Source organism: Solenopsis invicta, chromosome 2 (assembly GCF_016802725.1).
Source record: "Solenopsis invicta isolate M01_SB chromosome 2, UNIL_Sinv_3.0, whole genome shotgun sequence".
Taxonomy (NCBI): domain Eukaryota; kingdom Metazoa; phylum Arthropoda; class Insecta; order Hymenoptera; family Formicidae; genus Solenopsis; species Solenopsis invicta.
The window spans coordinates 5,954,045-5,974,234 of record NC_052665.1 but is presented as its reverse complement, the minus strand read 5'-3'; the positions used below and the strand labels follow the sequence as shown (position 1 = coordinate 5,974,234).

General features: G+C 41.6%; 1 protein-coding gene across 1 annotated transcript in view; it reads right to left on the bottom strand.

Annotated features, from left to right (window-relative positions):
- LOC105200946 (nuclear receptor corepressor 1) overlaps window positions 1–20,096 on the bottom strand; it is a 60,944-nt gene extending 40,848 nt beyond the window's left edge. Inside the window, 2 exon segments of the mRNA XM_039459635.1 lie at window positions 12,018–12,312; window positions 19,801–20,096. Coding sequence (XP_039315569.1) covers window positions 12,018–12,292 — 275 coding nt within the window. The 5' untranslated portion in view covers window positions 12,293–12,312; window positions 19,801–20,096.
- Between the last annotated feature and the right edge of the window lie 94 nt (window positions 20,097–20,190).

Below are 20,190 nucleotides of genomic sequence, written 5' to 3'. Positions count from 1 at the left end.
CGCCGAACTGCCGAGGCCGGGAGATTCTCCCGCCCGCGCTACTTGCTAACGGATTACGGTGGAAGGTTAATCGGTGACGGACGAGAGTTCGTTGTTCAACCGCGATTGCTGCTGCTACTTCTTTTTTCTATCTTTTTTTTTTCCCTCAACGCGAGGCAAGACCGAAGATGGATGAGGTCATCCCATTTCTCTCTCTCTCTCTCTCTCTCTCTCTCTCTTGTTTGGTTTCTCAGGCATACGCACACCCTTTTTCGTTTTTCAAAAGAATACGTATCGCGAACAGTCTATATCTCAAGAAACGCACACGCATCGAACGAGCCAGCGAGCGATCGCTGGCAGTTTCGAGATAAGCTAACGGCGACGCGACGTTACGCGAGAACGATCGAGACGGAAAAAAAGGTCTACTCTTTTCAAATACAGTCGACCCCGAGCGAACGCGCGGCAGAGTCGAACACAATAGGCGCGCTTCTTGCCGCACCGTCGCGAACACTCGTACACCGGCGGGCTGCATTTAGCAGCGCCTTACGATCAAAGCGAAGCCAAGTACTTCGCAAAAACGGAGCGACTTACAAATGCGTACTTTGCGATGTAAAATATTCTTCGCTCAGCCTTGCACTTCGGATCTATATCACACTCGAATAGAAAGAGTTTCGCTTCGTGTATCGACTGAAGACTGAAAGACATCTATGTTAAATTGCATTTTCATTCTTCGTGTGGTATCAGGAGCGTTTCACACGTCGTTGAAATGCTTTCAGAAAAGGGATTAAAATACCGTACAATTCTTGAAAGATTTTATAAGACACTCGCATCATTAAGAAACATTAAAACGAGATCTCGCGAATAAGCTCGATAACAAGTGTAATTGTATCGTGACGTATGAACGTATAATTAAACCTCGTTCGAGATTTGACTATCGCGACAGCGTCGTAAGCAACCTTCGCGCAATTTCAGACAAATACGCGATGATGTTATCGTCAAAAATAAAAAATGCTTCCGTATGATAGCTTCGAATTTATATTTCTCAGCCTCCGAGGAGTAGAATTACACGCCGCGTGTGATGGAGATCGGCCACTCTAAACGGACGTGAAATAGAGCGAACCAGTCGTACATCCGAAACGCTCTTACCACGCTAGAAACTCTACCTACTTCACGAACAAAGAGATATATACGCGATGCACAAGCGTATCCACCGCCTACGATCGATAATGTGATGCACGGACGAGTTTTTTCGCCTCTTTTCAAAATGTAGAAGGTGCGAAGTGAAAGTAAACGTCATAGCTAAGAGATCCTCTCTCTCCCTCTCACCCTCCTGATCAGCTAGCATCAAAATTTCTAACTACTCTATTGTAATGTTTAATAATTATCGTCTTTTTCACCTTTATATTTTTTAATTTAAATTTATATTTCGTACAGCGTCTATTTCGATTAATAAAAAAAAAAAAAATGAGTAATCTATTTGTAGTAGCGACAAAACACCTTCATTTGCGCCTCTCGATGAATGAAAGGTTGTTACTTATGTCACTTTTAAAGAGAAAGTGCGACATACATATTCATCGTTACAGGCGCTTATTCGTGAGGAAAATGTAATTGGATAGTAACGGTAAAAGCGTCCCTAATAAAATGAAAAATCTCTTAACACTTTCCTCGTTAGTGCTGCCTAAAATTCTCTACGTATTCTAATTCTTGCCCCTCGCCCCTCGACTTGTACCTCATCTCTCCCGGGAGTCATCCCCAAAAATTATCTCGTTTTAGGCATGCAAGTTGGCAACTATGCCGACAGCACGCACATGGTCTAATAATTTTTCGCGCCTCCGGGCTGGCCCCCGTCGACTCGTCGACTCTCTTCGTGAAAACACATTGCCCCGTCCAATTCGCAACGCCGAGGTCCGTCGATTGAAATCGGCATTCGCTCCAACGACCGATGGCTCTTCCTCGACTATGGGCTCTCGATGACGTAACGGTCACTGACCCCCTCCCACCTCTAGCAAGTCCTCTTCTTCCCATCCCTCCCCCCCTTCCCATGCCACGGTGCTTCCACTCCCCCACCATACCGTTGTCATCTATTCTTTCTCCCTCTGACGGGTGATGCGCGCGCGATACGGCGTTCGTTATATACGCATGCATAGGTCAGCGCGAAGAAGAGGTGTGCGCGCATGTGTGTGTTGAGTGCCAGCCGTCGCACGCACATGAATGCATGCATGCACGCACGCACGCATGCAACGAATACAACGCGCACGGCACGTACGCGTCGTCATCCTCGTCGTCCAACGACGACGACGACGACGACGACGACGACGAGGACGATGCCGACGCTGCGGACGTTTCACTTTACGACGAATCATTAAGTTTCGGGTACCTTCGATCCCGTACTACGTATCTCTAGCACTGGCTCGCACGAATAAAACGAACGCCCTTGCTTTTACTTGTTGACGCTTTACGTCTGTTCGTGACTGACGAAACGCGTCAATGACATGTATGCGATTTGTTTTCGCCGTATCTACAGAAAACGCCGAAAATTTTCGAGATTATCGACGTTTTGACACTTTCGATTCGCGATAAATATATGACGAGTGTTAAATGTAGCAAAATTGTACGTACAAAAAAGATTTCGCTTGCGTTTCTGTCAGACAGAAATGTCATATTTAATGCAACAATAATATGATAAATTTCAAACGAATGGATTTGTACGAGTGTCACGGCGCACGTTCCTGAAATGTGGTTTTAGATTGAAGAACGGACATGTTACGTTTCAATATAATTTCAATTTCTTCATATATTCTTCATTGATCTATATTGGACGTTAATATTTTGCTTTTACGAGTACTTGTTAAAAAAAAGTCACAGTAATGAATGTAATAAACGAGGCACAATAATACAAAATGCTTGCCCTACAAATACAAAAATTCCTGCATACTTTCGTACTTATATTGTATCATAACGTATACAAATTACTTAGTGCTACTTTTCATCCAGTGCTTGTAAGTTTCAAAGTATTTAATAAATGTTTCTACGTTCAACGATAACTTGACGAGAATATTAACTATATACAATAATTTGTTATCAATCTTATTTATATGATTCTTATATAATTCAAGAATTATATATATACGTCGTGATTATCAATGTAATAAACGAATTCTAGTCGCATTCAATAATGTGCAAAAAGTTGATGAAGGAAAAAATTTGTGCATATCTTGATAACGATGCAAAAAATAAGAAACATTAGAGAGAGAGAGAGAGAGAGAGAGAGAGAGAGAGCATGATCGTGTATCGCGATGCGTGTGTATCTTGCTCACAGAAAAAGAGAGAGAAGGGAGAAGGGAAGCCAGAGGCAGAGAAGCGGGAGCGAAGTGTTAGGATCGATAACCCATGTACACGCTACACAGTACATAACTCATACGAAACACGCATGTGAGAGAGAGAGAGAGAGAGAGAGAGAGAGAGGGAGAAAAAGAGAGAGAGAGACTAGCGGTGGAGGATGAAACGTAAATGAATCCGCGTTATCAATGACACGATAAATACTTATGGTACACCGAGGAGTGCACTACGGTTTTCGCCAATACCATTCCTATACTCGAATTTCCAAACAGCAACCTTCCACTTCCCGCAACGCGCACCGACCGTTAATAACAGTGCAGAGTTTTGAGCACGCGACCGATCGATGCCGTTGATTTTTTCCCTTTGTTTCTTAATAGCGCGACCCGACGCCCGTTCTGGATACATATGCCATGACCGGCTGTGTCGCGAGAAACGATTCGACCTATTTTACACGGCTCTATTCGTTGCGCGATCGAATTTAACGCCGAAGGAAAGGGTGGGATCTCGCTGACGAGATCATCTTGGCAACCGCGATATTTCTAGCCCTTCTATATTCTCGTAGTAAAAATATACGAATACACGGACCTGTTAAAAAATACGCCAGGAATAGAAATCTCTGTCACTGAGACGTCATTCGCATCGATTTGACCAGCGTCTCACATTCTGGCATCGACTCACTGGCGAGGAGGACTGCCTCGAAAAACACGTAAACACAACCTCTCATGAAAGGTCTCACGAAATTCCCACTCCTCAATGCGGGAGTCTGCGTCAGAATGAAGAAAAAAAAAACAAGATAAAAAAAGGGGGGGAAGAGGAGAACTCTGACGCGTCCTTGAGCCTCTTCCATCAACCCTGCCTTCTTTTCCCGCCTTCGCCGACGACGCCTTCTCTACCTCCTCGTCTTTCTTTCCACGCGGTACATATAAATATTTATCATTCGCGATCGCAATCAACGGCGACAATAGTAAACTTTTTTTTCCGACGTTCTCTGTGCTTCGCAACCGCCCACGGATTTGCAAGCCTCGTTTCGTGGAACACATAAACGAGATGATTATCTAATTACAGTACCGCTTTGTTGCGAGCAAGCACCTGCTTTGCGAGCACCACGAAAAGCTAATAGCTAAACAGACAGTTATCTCTGGAATATTTCAAACGAGATGTATCGCGAAACGTGTCAGCATCAGTTGTCACGTTATATTTCTGGATTCGTTAAAGTCGCGCGATATTATCTTACAAGTAAAAATTGAATAAAATTGGTAATGACTTTTCAAAGTTCTATATTAAATTCCTTTTGATAACTAAGTTAAAAGCTTCAACTTATATTTCCGTCAAAGGTTCGCTTTTAATTTTCGATCCACAAAATAATTCTCCATAATTGAATTTCGTCTCAACTTCTTCGTCTTATGAGAGAAGTCGATTCAAAGTTGGCTAAAGAAAACATTCCTATCGCTAATATTTTGCAACGTACGTACGTGCAACTTTATCAGCTTCTTCTAATTTATCGTTCCTAACTTAATTCATTATCGCCTCGTGAAACGTGATTAATACTCCGGAGTTGACGCAAGACAACGTTTCGTAAAGTTTAGACGTTCCCGCGATCGCACGTTGAACGCTGCCTGGCTATTCTTTCTTCGGTTTTATCTCACTTTTTCTTTCGCTAAAACAAAATGCGAAGAATTGGTCTTCAACTTGTACGCCGAGGTCCCATTTAAACATACATATTTCGCACGTGCATATTTTACGATGGCGCTTCTTCTTTTTCCCTGGGCACCGTTCACCATTTATTTACGAGACATCGAGTCGTGTAGCGGCGCGTATGCGAACGTCATAAATGTACGCTGTGTAATTTAAGGACGAACTATTCGCAAGAGAGGTCGAGTTTTAAGCATTACGTTACTCCAAAATGTGAAATACCGCACTTGTAAAAAAAGAAAAAAAAAAGAAAATTTTATCGTCGCTCTCGAAACTACTTTGTCACGATTTCGTAGAAAGAAGATAAAATCGATCAGTTATCCATTAGAAAGAAGTTAATAATTTCTCCTAATTATAAACTATTAATGTGTGTGCGTGTGCCAGGCATATAGATATTTTATAAATGTCGTCCAATAAATTTTAGCTATCTTGGTCATCCTGTAATCTGATATAAAAATTTTATCAGAATTTAACTGATCGAGGGCTGCCAATTTTAGAGGTGCTCCGCCCGATATCTTAAGAAAACAAACTTGTTTTCTCGACAATTTTACTGTCATACGAATTTACTGATAGGAACAGTATAGAATAGTATAGACATGTATGTGTACGTCCAACCGGTACGCGTAAGAATTAAATTACGCTGTGTACGCGTGCCACACGCACAAAACGTATCAAATATCACGAGCGAAGCACTCTCCAGTCTCCACGCGTGTTGCGTGTCGAGGAGACGCGTCGCGTTATCAGTTATATCCTTTATCCTTCGATTTCGTGACCGGCTCCCCACCCATACCGTACCATCCGCGCTGTTTTCCTTCGCCAGACGGTCTGATTCATAATCTATATACAACGGCAGCACGTTCGCCGCCCCTCTTCTCCTCGCCAGCAGCCCGCCGTCGGGTTAGCCAAGTATGTACATGTGTTGACGAACCTAACCTCAACCGTTTTCCCGCGTGGCGGGAGTTCGCTCCCACGCCGAATCCGAAACTTGACCGTTAAACGTTCGAGAAGGGCGCGCGTTGTTCCGCGACGTTAGATTAGACCGTATTTGAGTAATCGAGATTTCCGAAGTTGTTGGAGGAGAGGCTGAGGGCTGAAGAGGTATAACGTCTCAATGGAAACGGTAAACGTAAGGATGAGATAGCATCTCATCACGACGAGCAAAAGGGCTCGATGGGGAGAAAAGACGGTAGAGAATAAAACATCAAAAACGTAGTACTGCTGTAGATAATTGTAAAAGAATGCGAGAACCGGAAAGAGAACCGACCGATAAGCGCGAGTCGCGATATCGAGCAGTTTCGAGCTTGTAAATATTATGAAAATGTAGATGTAAATTCTCTAGACTACTAGGAAATACATTATCCACAAATACGATTTCTTAGCGCATATACAGTAAACGAAAAAAAAAAAAAGATAATGCGTGTGATACGTACCAACACGTACACGGCTCAGTAACGTGATATCGGAAACGAATGACTAGTTAGGATTTTCGGAGCGTAGCTACGGACCACGGACAAGCACGATTCATTCCGTCGAGGAAAAGAGATTAAAAAAAGAAAAAAGAAATACTTAAAGCGCATTTAGCGCGAATAATCTTTGTAGACTTACGTGAACTCTGAATATGGATATTCGAGATAACCGATGGGATCCGTCTGATAACCTGGATAATTTAGAGAACCCGCGAAATCCGGGTTACCTAGGTTATTGAGGTCTCCGGGATAAGCAGGACCACTGGGCGACTCATAGTAACCGTGCGAGTAACGGTAATCGTATGACTCAAATGGACCTTGGTTTCCAAAAGGAATCCAGTTTGGCGGATTTCTTCCCCGCATTTCACGCACATTCCGCTTTCACTACGTGTTTCGAGGCACTGATAATACCAGCGCAATAAGCACAGACAGACTTGCGTCCCGATGAACGCAAAGCAACTGTCCACGCGCTTCCTCACGAGAGTCAGAAATCAAACATGTTACAGTAAAGTTTAAGGTTAGAATCGACAGGTAGCAGTAGTGACGTGGCGCGCTTATGACGTTGCCGGACGAGGTTGGGTCGAACGTAAAAATGTCGGTCCGCTGTCTTCCGTCTTGCCGCTGTGGCTGTGGCTGTGGCTGTGGAAGGAATGAAAGAGACGGACGGGCAACTGACCTCGGAGATACATAAAAATAGGCTCGACATATATACTAGCTAAATAGACGCCCCCTGTCCCGAAAATGTTCCGTTGGAGAAGAAAACGTACGTTGAGTCTGATCAGTAATTGTTGGACAACAAATGTGCTACTTTGTTGTAAAAGAAAAAAAAAAGTGCGATATCCTCTTGTCATCATTTTTCTTTCGCAATTTTCATACGTGCGTCGCAAAAAAATATTCTTTCGTTTATAATTTAAAATTTAAACGCAGCTGATAACGAACGTCTCATAAATACAAACCGATCTATTTATCTACGAATAATAAAAATTAAAACGGTTTACTTGTCTGTAAAAATTAAGATTTTAAAAACCTTCCAACGTCGGAAGACTAACTCTGCTGGCACTATCTGGATCCATCATTGATCGCGCACATCACGATGCATCTCGAGTTTCTCGCGAATTTTGAGCTCGCATCTCGCAGGCCGTCGCGCGAATCATGCCTCTCTTCTTCGAGTACGCAATCGAATCGGAGCCAAAAGAGATAAAGGAAAACCGGCATCTTGGAGAAGCGACCGCATCTAGAAATGCATGATTTATGAAGAAGATTCAAGAGATGTAATTAATTTTACAAAAACGGTACAATCGGACAAAAAATATATGCTAAACACTAAATCACGGTCGTACGTGTGCACAATGATAGATCGTCCTCTATCTCGTAAGAGGTGTTTCCCGATTCTTTGTGCTTTGGAAAAAAATGCTTTTAAATGGAAAAAATGGATTCAGTTCAAGATTTCATATTCCTTTTAAGAGTATAGACAAACGTGGGCGGAGTACGCGTTACACGTGTGCATCTGCGTGACGAGTAACAGATGGAACGTAGTTTCCAAGACTTTGTATTTTTGAGGCAGCTGCATCAAGTTTATAATGACACCTCGAGTTCGTAGATTAGATGAATAAATTTAGTTCGTGGGATCACACAACTAATACAAAATTTTTGATTAAATATCGATAAAACTTTTTTCATTTTGCCATTTTGCATAGGTGTGCGTTAAATATGTCGACATAATTTTTATTCCCAAATTAAAAATGCCTCATCAAGAGCAAGAATCGTTTCAAAGCGTAATTATTCGATGTAAATGTTGGTCGGCTTAAAATATGCAATAATTTAAAAAAAAAGTATAAAATGCAAATCGACAGATAAATTCGTTATAAACGATCGACGCGACGCGGCGATGATCGAACTGTATACCGGGAAAGAATGCGTTAATCATGTAATGCATCTTTATGTAACGAATATTCCTCTCGAGAGATATGGCTCAGAATTTTTATCTAATCATTAGCTTTCATTGATATGAGCGATTTAGATACGAGATATTAAGTGATTTCTTTTATCTTGAAACTTATTTTATCTCGTCTAAGCTTGATTTCGAAAGAATCTCTCGGTGGCTCCCCTTCACACGATAAACACTTTTTAATCGATAAATATTCCAAAGAAGCTTCGCCGCAGCAATTATTTCTAATTAACAGATGCAAACGAGTTGTGCAAGCTCTTTAATTTCTGACTCGGCTCACAAACTCGGTCCCGACAGTCTTGTTAAAGTTGATAATACCGTATTTGCGCACGCGTTACAATAAAAGCGAGAGTATCCGTCGCTCACGCAGCTGGATGTGCACAGCCTGAGAAATAAATAAAGTCCGCTCCTAATTTTGCAACTTTCATCCCTTCGGATTTCGCGATTCCGTATTGTACAACCGTGAATTCCCCGGCATCGCGCATTCTTCGCTATGTAATAGGCTTAAAATACGATGCAAATGGAGCCAAGAGGCTCGCAGTTCGTACATAAAGTATATTCTAAGCCGCGCGACACTTATATAACCCACAGCTAGAACTTCCGCGCAGATTGCGTTGTCTCAAGCAAAAATATCTCACCTTTCCCAGTGTGGTCTGTGGTAGTTAGAAACATGATAAAATACATTCCAATATACTAGTGCTTGATAAATATGTCGATAAGCGTAAACAAAAAGTCTACTCTGATGAAATTCAGTCACAATCCTATCGATTGAAAGTAAACGTCACGTTCTTTAATGAACAATCTCGCGCCTTTTGAATGGAAATCGAACATTGCCGACGAGATTTTTAAGAGCCTAAGCATGTATTTATTTGTGTAAATATTTAGAATATTTATTTTTTAATATATAAATAATAAATATTCACACAGCTGCGTATGCGTGGGGTGAGCCTGAGTGGTTGGGTGAGTCATCGAATAATGGCTGTCATTTTTAGGCACATTGACGAAGTGATATTGATTATTCCGCACAAAAGACTGCTTCCGCAGCCGCCGTAAAAACTTATTTACAAGAAATGTAAATGCGTCATTTATCATCGAACAGACTGATGTGTGTGCGAATGTCTGCTGTCCCCAATCAACGTTATTTTTTTATCCAGACTCGGAGACATGATCTAGCATCGCTGCGTCAACTACGAATGCCAATATACACAGTGATTTCGAGACACGTATATGTAGAAGAGTGTGCTATGCACCCGGAGGAGAAAAAAAAGAAGACTGTAGTCGCATCACCCGTCGCAACGTTCTCTTGTTCTCAAAGTATCCGTTCACCGTCGTGCGTTTTGTACAGTACGAGACACTACGTAGAAAGGTCATAATGATCTCATATCTTTATTCATAAACATCCCACAGGCGTAACGAGCAACGAGAACAAGAGTATCGCGTATTTCTGATATTATTCAGCGTAATGACATTGCGTTATTAAAAAGTATTCTTTTCACAAAATTTTGTTCAACTGTAAGTAAAAAGTCTTATAATGCTGGAGGACAAAATTATATATATTTCACGACAATTCGAGCTCCAAAAAGCGCTTTTCGATTTCAACTTCAATTGTAACTCGTCGATAATAAATTTATAAAGAGATCCTCAAAATAGAAGCTTCTGCTAAGTCATGAGCTTATATAATAAGGAGCTTAAGTTAAAGCTAAAGCTTATGTAAGTAGTAGCTTATATATTGCTATAATAATATTCCCTGATCACGGAGTAATATTACAGAGTTCAATAGTCTCGCGAAACAATTTCCGGACTTTTCAAAGCTGAAGTTTTCGAGATTAAAAATTTTTATGTTTATTACAGTTAAATAAAATATCCCAATTTTGAAAGCATTCCCCTGTAGAAAGTACAGTAATTTTTAACTAATGCACGCAACCGAATAATTCTGCAACGTTCTAAGATTAGTCAATTTCGAACATGAAAGCAATCGTTATTGCTTCACGTAGCCCCCCCGTCTGCAAAAATCTTTCCTAAATCTTTCACATACTCATTCTACACGCAAAAGACACGCGATCGGGATTATTAAGATACTTTGAGGTAATTGACGCAACAATCAATTTTTATCGTTACATATGAAAAAATAAAATACCTTTGCCATTAGAAACATCAGCGAAATCTTTTTATCATTGTTATATTCCATGATTTGGTGATTTAGTGTACGACATGTATAAAAAGTTACAAATTATATCGCGTCCAAGCTTGATCGTACCTCAACAGATTTATCATTATCGTACAACATTTCATACAGCTTTTTTTATTCTTATTCTTGATTCACGATAATTAATAAATACTCGCGACTATTCTCTTTCGTTAAGTTTATTATAATATTAATCTGTCGAATAAAGAAAATATTTCATTGGTCTTTGAATACTTCCCGGCGTATCTCGGGAGTTTGTTATAATCGACGATTTTTCTAGATAATAATAGAGCTGATAATTTCCGAGTACAAAAGGCGCAATTGAGACCGCGATAATTCCCGGTTTCGATATAACTAGCGCGACGACTACGTAACGTCGACTTTTATGTCTGCCGCTACTTATCTTAATAGAGTCTACACTTCCGCAAGCAGAGAGAAGCCGGCGAAACGTCTTTAAGTCGTCTCGTCTCGTGACTCTACTCAAGAGAAACAACGCGGCCGCATCCTGTATAAGGATGCAAATGATCTCACGATAAATCTAAATCTCGATGGATCCTGCATATGGTAAACCCCCACGCGATCGGACATCCCGCGCGAAGGTACGAGACCAGTTTTCACAGCAGGTACCCGCGCGCAGACCCAGGCCTCTCGGGGGCTCCTCTCTGGGTTGGTCCCTTGAAAAGCGCGTGCACTTTTGAATTCTCTTCTCAAAGACCAGAACTCTGTCTGGACGGATCATCTCGCACGGATACCTGACTGCTACCTGCCTGGTACTGGCTCCTACACACGTACCCCTCCTCCATTTTCCTCCTCCGTCATTCTACACGCACGTTCCTAGCCATCGATGTCGGACTTTGTCCGTGGACTTTCCTTCTTAAAATACACATGCTGCACTGCCCGGTCGTATCAGCTTTCAATTCGTGTTCTCTGTTCGCCGCGTATGACACGTCGAGAGCCGTGTGTGAACGAGAGTTAACACCCTTCCCTCCCTTTCCCCCTCCCTCTCCCACCTTCAGAACTTGGATAGAACAGAGTTCAACAACGTTGTTGAAATTTTCCAAGAAACCCTTTTTAAAAAGGATTTATGGAGACTGAGGAGAACAACATAAATGAAGAAAACTCTGATATAAAATCGCGGTACTAAGAGAAGGAAGCAAAATGAGGAATTTTGCAGTTTTAGGCGCGTAATTGTTTACAGTAACTATATTATCGAAGAACAGAAACACGCGAAACCTTTCGGTCCACTTCTTTAATGGCTTCGAAAATATTTGTCAGATGATCTTTGTCGGATGATCCTTTGCCATTTCTGTCGCATTAGTGAAATATTTTATCTTCACACGGTTTAAAAGCCGTCGAGATCGACGACTGCGGTTTGTGTACACAAGAAGAGGAGAAAAGCGAGACTTACCTGTGCAGCTGTACGGGAGTGGACCTCGCAGGAGCGTGCTGGTTATGCGAGGTTGGTGGTTGAGGCTGACCTCTGCCGGGGTTCGACGTCGCAAGCGAGTGGCCGTGGGACCCATGGGGATGACCGTGGGGGTGGGAGTGCGGGTGCGGAGGATGGGCGTGCGGATGTGGATGATGATGGTGATGCAGATCTCCCCCCACTGGGCCCACAGGGCCCACTGGACCCCCCACCCCCAGTCCACTCACTACCTGAACTTGCTTGCCCACTGTCTCCATCACCCCTAGCGCATTGTGAACTGAAACAGATATATAGATCATTCTAATAGACTTCCATCTTGAATCGCGAGATTCATCGACGATCGAAACGTGACGTATTATATAAGAGGAAATATTTCTCAAATTTCAGAGTAAAATAAAAATATTTAAAAAAAAGAGCGAAGAAAATTCATAAAATTATGTTGAGATGAAAACAAATTTATAAAGTTAATAAATGTTATATAACGACAGATTTTTCTGATACCTTGATCGTCGACGCTTGGATTATTGTTGTTCATAAGAAAAATAGCGTGCAAAAAAGAAAAAACGTTTGGAAGAAATTTCGTGCACATATCGCATATTTCAAAGACGATATTTAAATCAGCCTAATCGCAACATAGTTGTTTTTTTAACGTTAAAATATCTATCAGATTATTTTGACCGCTGTGACCAATAATAGCGGATCAATTATGGCGATACACACGTCACCGATATCGTTCAATTATCAACGACGTAGTTTTTCATATGTCCACTTAGCGTTGAATAGATTGAATGCATCAATAGCGACCAGTCATGACACTGCGGAAACGTACGCGGTCTGTTTATCGTGCCTTTCCTTTCGCAATGGTGAGGTATATCAATCGCGCAGGTAGAAATTAAAAGCAACACGAACGCGAGAAACGCGCATCGCGCAGTATGCAATTACAGTTACATTGAAAACGGGAAGTAGATCGAATTTCTTGCCGATTCACCTCGAGTCTTTAGTAACGGCATAAAATTCGCGTCCATTAATACTCTTTACAATATCAAGAATCGAGGATAATTTTAGAGGGACAATCGATGCGAAGCTACATTACCGAAAGAATATATGAAACATTACATTTCTTTTTCGAAACAAAAATGTGAAATTACATCGCTGTGTGATTAAAAGTTATAGGCTAAATTTAACAAACAACTTCCGATTCTCTCTCGAGTTTTTAAAGTTCTCAAAAAGATTGGGCTAGATTGCTTTAGCAAAGACATCGAGAAATCTTGGTATAACATGTTTGCGCGCATGAGTTGCACATTTATAGAAATTCTTTACTTCTCACATGGCTGGCATAAATGAACTTAGAGGCACACGGTAATACATATATTCATGTTGGATGGCTGGATAGATGGCAGACGCATAAGTATTGCATACGGATACGGTAAAATAAAACACGAATGTGTACAGATCACGCGCAATACATAAATTTATACGCGGTTGCACATCTGCGTCAAAGTGTATTGAGAAATATTCTGTAAAACAATGTTTCTCAAATTCTACCAGAACGCATATCCCTTGATGAGCTCCTTCGTCAACTAAATTGAAGCTTGCAAATCTTTAATATTCAACTGATAATAATGTGATTTAATGTTTAAAATAAGTAAAACCTCGTTTCACCAATATAAAATTTATCGATAATACATTAATACATTTTTACGAATATTTTATATGAACAAATATAATACGAATTTAAACATGGAACGTGTCCAATATTATAGAATTAAAAATCATTACATTTTGCAAACGTAAATTAATCCAAGTTAATAAAATGTATATCTATAATTTTTGTAAATTTTTTCTAATTTATTTATACTATTTAAAAAAAAATTTATTCAAAACGACGTAAAGAAAAAAAACATTGATATTTTAATGGTTCAGTTTACACATAAGTCTGAGAAGATAGCCAAGTTAAAGATAGCTGTAACCTCACGAAATTTTAGTTAATTTTCATCGAATTTAAAAGAACTTTAAAATATGTAAGCTGCAGTTTCACTTGCTCATATATTTTGTATAAATATATTTCAGTTATATTCTCACACTATACTGCATTTCAGTTCGAGCTATTAACGAAACAAGGTTTTGAAGTACGACTTAATTCGTTTTCAAAATGCAAATTGAGATACTAAAAAGTGCTAAATAAAGAATATTCCAAAATATACAAAAAATAAAAAGAAAACTAATTCAATATCAATATAAAAAACGTTTATGTAATGACAATGTACATTAATTTTATATATTCTTAAAATATAATCTCAATGGCTTAAAATAAAAATCTTGATAATTCAAGTAATTTATGAAAAATATATATAAATGTCTTGTATATACTTCGTCATTTCAATTATTGATTTATCAAAAATAATATTGTACAAAATAATACTTTTACGTTATGCACATTCTTTTAATAAGTCTTTCGCTTCAATTTTATGAAAACGATCTTTTCGAATCCCAAACAGATTTAATCGACATGCAATTAAGATTAATGAGAGTGCGAGGGAAGAATATAGCATCGGCAGCATTCTATAGAAAGCGGTATAGAGTCATGAACTTTGGCGTTGTAGACCAATGGTGGTGTATGCCGTCTGTTCGTTCTACATCAGACAGCAGCAAGCCGTCGTCACGCGAGCCCACCGCAATTCCGCAAAGAAAGGAAAAGTCCGCGACGCGCGATGTGCAATAGACGTCGGCGTTCGCCGCCGTATTATAACGGCATTAATAGTAATCGATGTGCGAGCGACCAGCGCGGGAAGAATCGTTCGCGAGGACGAATCGAGAGCAAATCAAATTCACGAGTGACACAAGTTTCGCACAGGCGGGCAATCGATGTAAACGCAGGCGTACGAATCGTACAACATAGGAACAAGCTAAACCCATCACTGTACGAGTGAAATTACGGGAAATGTGTTCAATCGGTTGGAAATGTATTTAATCGCTTCATCATGGAACTAAATTTACAACGCCTTCGGTGTGCAATTTCACACGACGGGAATTTTATTTATAATTTATTATTCATTAAATGCACCGAGCTCTATTGAAAAAAAGATTACCAATCTCCAATAATGAAAACGTGAAATCATTCTTCACATCCATAATGCATCTTTTCATTTCTTGCGTTTCATCCTCGGGATGTTTCTCTTTTTTACTAGGATTCTTTGGCAAAGATTCTATTCAACGATATAAAAATTCCAAAAATACAGAGCTAAGAAAGGTCATGATTTCTGAACGTTAATTGCATATGCGAAATAATTAATAAGGAGAGGCAGAGGAGAGGCGCGTAATAAAAGTTGGAACCAGTTGGGAAAAATGAATTCGAGAGCTCATTAAGGCAGTGAATGTCGGATGCCGTGTGCCGGTGACAAGTAATCTCTGTCTATCTTTCTCTCTCTCTTTTCAGGGGATGCGGGGTGCATTGCGTCATGTCGACGGGCTATCGGAATCGCTCGCACGCGGTAAAGCGGAAGGGCAAGGGGGCGATCTTACGAACCGGGCGTGTACGTGCACCTGCTTCATGCGTGCGTTAAACTAAAAATGATGTTCGGCCGGCGATAGTGCCTGCGCGCGCGGCGCAGAGGGGCCGCCCCGGGTATTAAAGCGGAACTGCTCGGCGAAGGCGAGAGCTTTTCCCCAGCCCGGAATAAAGTCGACGACACGCGTATTTCTGTCGCGCGTCATTAGCCGACGGAATCCTCCTCTCACGCCCGCGACTCTTTGTCTTTGAATCAACGCGCCCATCGCGCGCCTTTCGTGTTATTATTCCGTAACTTGACCGTGTCACGAGCGCGGCAGCGAAGGGTTTTGGGTTAAACATATTGATCGCCGAAATTAGGGAGTCTGTTTTTGAATTCACGTCCAAAATTAAAATTCAACGGTACGACCAGTTTCGACGTTCGTACAAGTTATTTATTTATTTTTTTTTTTTTACGCTCCACGCTCGCGATCTATCCCGCGGACAATTGTTCGGACGGAACGTAATTCACATCGGAAGATTAGAGAATTTTAGTATGACAAATACGTTGACAAAAGGATCTTTTTCGCCTTCGTTCCATATATTCCCTTTTCGCTTTCTCTTTTCCTTCGTACCTCTCTTTCTCTCTCTCTCTCTCTCTCCGCTCCCCAGTCCTTTCATCCGTTTCCACGCTTTCCCCTCCGGTATCGTCCCTTTCTAGCTCGTCGCTTCCCACTCTTCGCGTCTCGGTCTCTCCGATCGTCGCGTCGACCGTTTTGTACTGGAACGCGGGATCGATATCGAAGTCCTATATAATACGTCTATAAAAGCGGAGTAGAGATACGTGCGAGACACGCGAGGGAGGCGACGCAGTTGAGGACATTCGCACGGCCGTGACAAACGCGCGGAAATGGGGAAAAAATTAATTAATTAAGGGCGACGTCGCCGCAGCACGTACCGACGGTAGACGCCAGACCTATATCCGACGTTGAGAGTCTCGATCGTTGAAGAGGAGAAAGCTACACGGGAACCTTGGAGGGAAAGAACTCTGCTGCGTATCTCGTGCGAAAGCGACTGAACTTTGCCACCGTAATCGATCGTTCAATATTATGGCAAAACTTGTTTTTTAATTCTCGTCGAATAAGAAGAACGTCGAGGTCCAAGATCAAAAGTTTAAAATTGAAACTCTCGATGCGCACGGTCCGATCGTTTCGATCGACGTGTGTGTTAATTTTGTAAAATTATTCTCCAACGCTATAGTCCGAAATATAGTAGTCCGAAAGTTTATCTGCGATGATTCATCTTAAAGAGACGTTAAAACTTAATTAAATTACTGTCGTTACACACGAAGCGCGTTACTCCTTCGCGTTATACTAATTAAGATATGAAACGCGAATGTATCACGCGGCACTCACCGCTCAGCCTTCTCCGACTGTGTAACATCCATAATCATCGTTCTCCGGTACGGAGACCTTCAGTTAGCGCGATTCGCTATCCGAGCCTCACTAAAAATCCTCGACGAGCGTTTATAATGCGTTTTACTATTCTAAAAATTACCGCCCGGCGGCGGACATGTGCCCTTCATTATGCATCCCGGTGCACCCTTCCCTCGCTCCAACTTTCTCTAAAACCGTCTTGCCAGTCAGCGTCTGCGTCTCATCTAACTGCACAAAGAGAGAGAGAGAGAGAGGGGGGGGGGAGAGAGACGCACGAACCGTGTAGCTCGCACAAGCGGCCATCTTTCCTCACGCTTGGAAAAGAAGAACGACGGACTCGCCTGACGGAGTAGCCAGCAGCGCGGAGCTCACGCACACCAACGCACTGCGAGAACGCAACACGCTCACGTATTATACGCAAGCCTACGATCGACAGGTCTTTACCTGGAGAGGATCAAATACGCGTCCGGCCGAGAGAACTCGAAAATTTTACGGGCCATATTCTATGCTCGCATAGAAACGTCACCGCGGGAGAGGGTCCGATTTTTCAGAAAAACCTCGTATATTCGCGCGATGACTTTAAACTCCGCACAACTCAGAGTGGACATGCTTCATACTCTCTGTCAGCGGCACTCGGTGTTCCCCCGAATCATTGAGAAATATCGCTCGCGATAATTACAGCGGCGGACGGATTAACGTGACTCGCCGACTAACCGGAAAGTATGGTGTCCCATTAACCTGGCACCGTCGCGGCCATTCTAGGCCACGTACTTTAATAAGCAAGACAGATACCGGCAAATATCGTTAGCGCAGATACGAAATACCGCTAGGAGAAGAATGACGTTATTAACGGCGCCGCGTCTCTCCGAAACTCGTGAATACATCCTTCGACGTTTTCATCCGCGAGATCGCGCGCCCGCGAGCTGCGGCTAAATTACGGTAATTGCGTACTTTCACGCATGTATTGCACGCACGAACGCACGCACGCACGCACGCACGCACGCACGCACGCACGCACGCACGCACGCACGCACGCTACGCCCCCGACGGCGTTACAATAATTAAAGCTGCGACAGACCGATGGTCGTCAAGAAACACACGCGGTGCATCCACCATGGGTTGCAACGATCACCGGTTAATTTTGCCTCTCGCGTTTGCGTTTATCGAAGACGAGGACGCCGGAGGAGAACGTCACGTACGTCATTTCCTATTAAAACTCAATTAAAGATGTACGTCGTACCTCAAAACATTACCAAATTTATGAAAAATTCCATAGCTTGTTCTGTTATCGCGTACGAGTATCTGTATAAAACTCGAGCATAATTCTTTTGTTAATTTAAAAGTTGTTTATTTTTTATATTTATATATATATATATGTATATATATACTCTTGATTCTGGAATAAGTTGAATTATACCAAAGACTTAACTGTAATGCTAATGTTAATGTTGATGTTGATTTAAACGTTGATTTTAATTTTGATTTCTAAGTTTGAGGTTTGTGTTAGCTGACCTAATGTAATTTGAATTTATTAGATATTAAGAAGCATATGTAATGTAAACAAAAAAAAGAGAATGTAATCGGAAGCCATCCTAAGCCGCAAGGCAAAGGATTAAGAATAAATAATAATAATAATAAATACTCTTGATTCTTAATATTTTTTAGTACTTATTTGCAAATTTGACAAGACAGTACCATTAAATCAAAACTTTTTACATGATACTAATAAAACTCTAACGAATATTCAGGCAAAAGTTCATTTAGATCTATCACGATCAAAATTGTTTACCGTTAGGAAAAAAGAATAAACCTAAAGTCCTACGTACAATGAAGAAACATTACATATTAGGAATAATAATTAAACTTTTCAATTAATCAACTTCTTTAATAAATGTAACGCACAATGGATATTAATAAGATATAACATACAAATGTGTTATACAAAACACAACAAAACTGATTGTTTATCTATAGTGTTTATTGGGGAAAAAAAAACACTAATTCTAAACACACAATAGAGAAATATTAAATATTAAGAATTAAAATTTTAGAATCAGTTTTCGCAATAAACACTACATAGATAAATAATAAGTCATGTTATATTTTGTACGACACATTGATATTTTACGTCTTATTCATATCTAATATTCCTCCGTTGTGCGCAGGAGCCTTTAGTTGTTTAAATTTCAATTCTTTGAGCTCATATTGTATATTTTTAAGCAAACATCCTTAAAAAGCGAGTGCCACGGTGACTGGTAGTCGCGCGAAGCCGCGAATAAAAAAAGATACACTTTTCCTCGTATGACCCTGGCGCAGGACGATAAGGCAAATTTGAACCGTCTTACGAATAACTTTTCTCCAAGCCGAGTCCACGACATTACTTTTCACGACTGATACTTTAGGTGGATTCAGCTTAAACTCCAAAATTCCAAAGTTCAACCAGACCTGGACCCGAAGTGGTTAAGTTTATGCCCATCGATCTTGCATAACAATGCGAGAAGAAGAAATGGAACTTTGGCAAAAGGATTTTGTTGAGGATTACAAACGCGACTCCCACACCACCCCTTTCCCTGTTTCTTTTTCTTTCCGTGATCGTGTGGAATTTCAGTATTTTTCCCTCGATCGTCTCACTGTTTACTCCGACTCGACGGGACGAGAGAGAGAGAGAGAGAGAGAGAGAGAGAGAGAGAGAGAGAGAGAGAGAGAACGTAAAACTCGTCGACTGTTTTCGAAGTATGGATTAACCGCGTTTCGGTCACGTCAACTAGCTAGCACGAGGAGAGGCGAGGCGAGAGGGCAAAGAAAGAAGGAAAAGAAGAAGACGAAAACAAAAATGACTCACCGGTAATGACGTCAGCCGTGGAAAGCGAACCGGATCTCAAATTTTCCCGCGGCGAGCGACGGTCGATCCACCGGTGGCGCGGCGATTCGATTCACCGGCCCGGCCTGGCCGGCCCGGGGACGACGTCGACGACGATTCCTCTTCTTCTTCCGTGCAGCAGTTACGACGCACACGCGCGCGCCCCTACACATATGGTACACGCACACACGCGGGGCGGCGCGTATCCTATTTAGAAAATTCGATCGGCCGATCGATCCGTGAAATCCGCGACGCCGCGACGTCACGCCACAGCATAGATAGCGATAGGTTTGCAGTTCGCGCATTGGCGTTGGCGTTGGCGTTGGCGTTGGCGTTGGCGAATGCGCGTGCGTGCGTGCGTGCGCGCGCGCG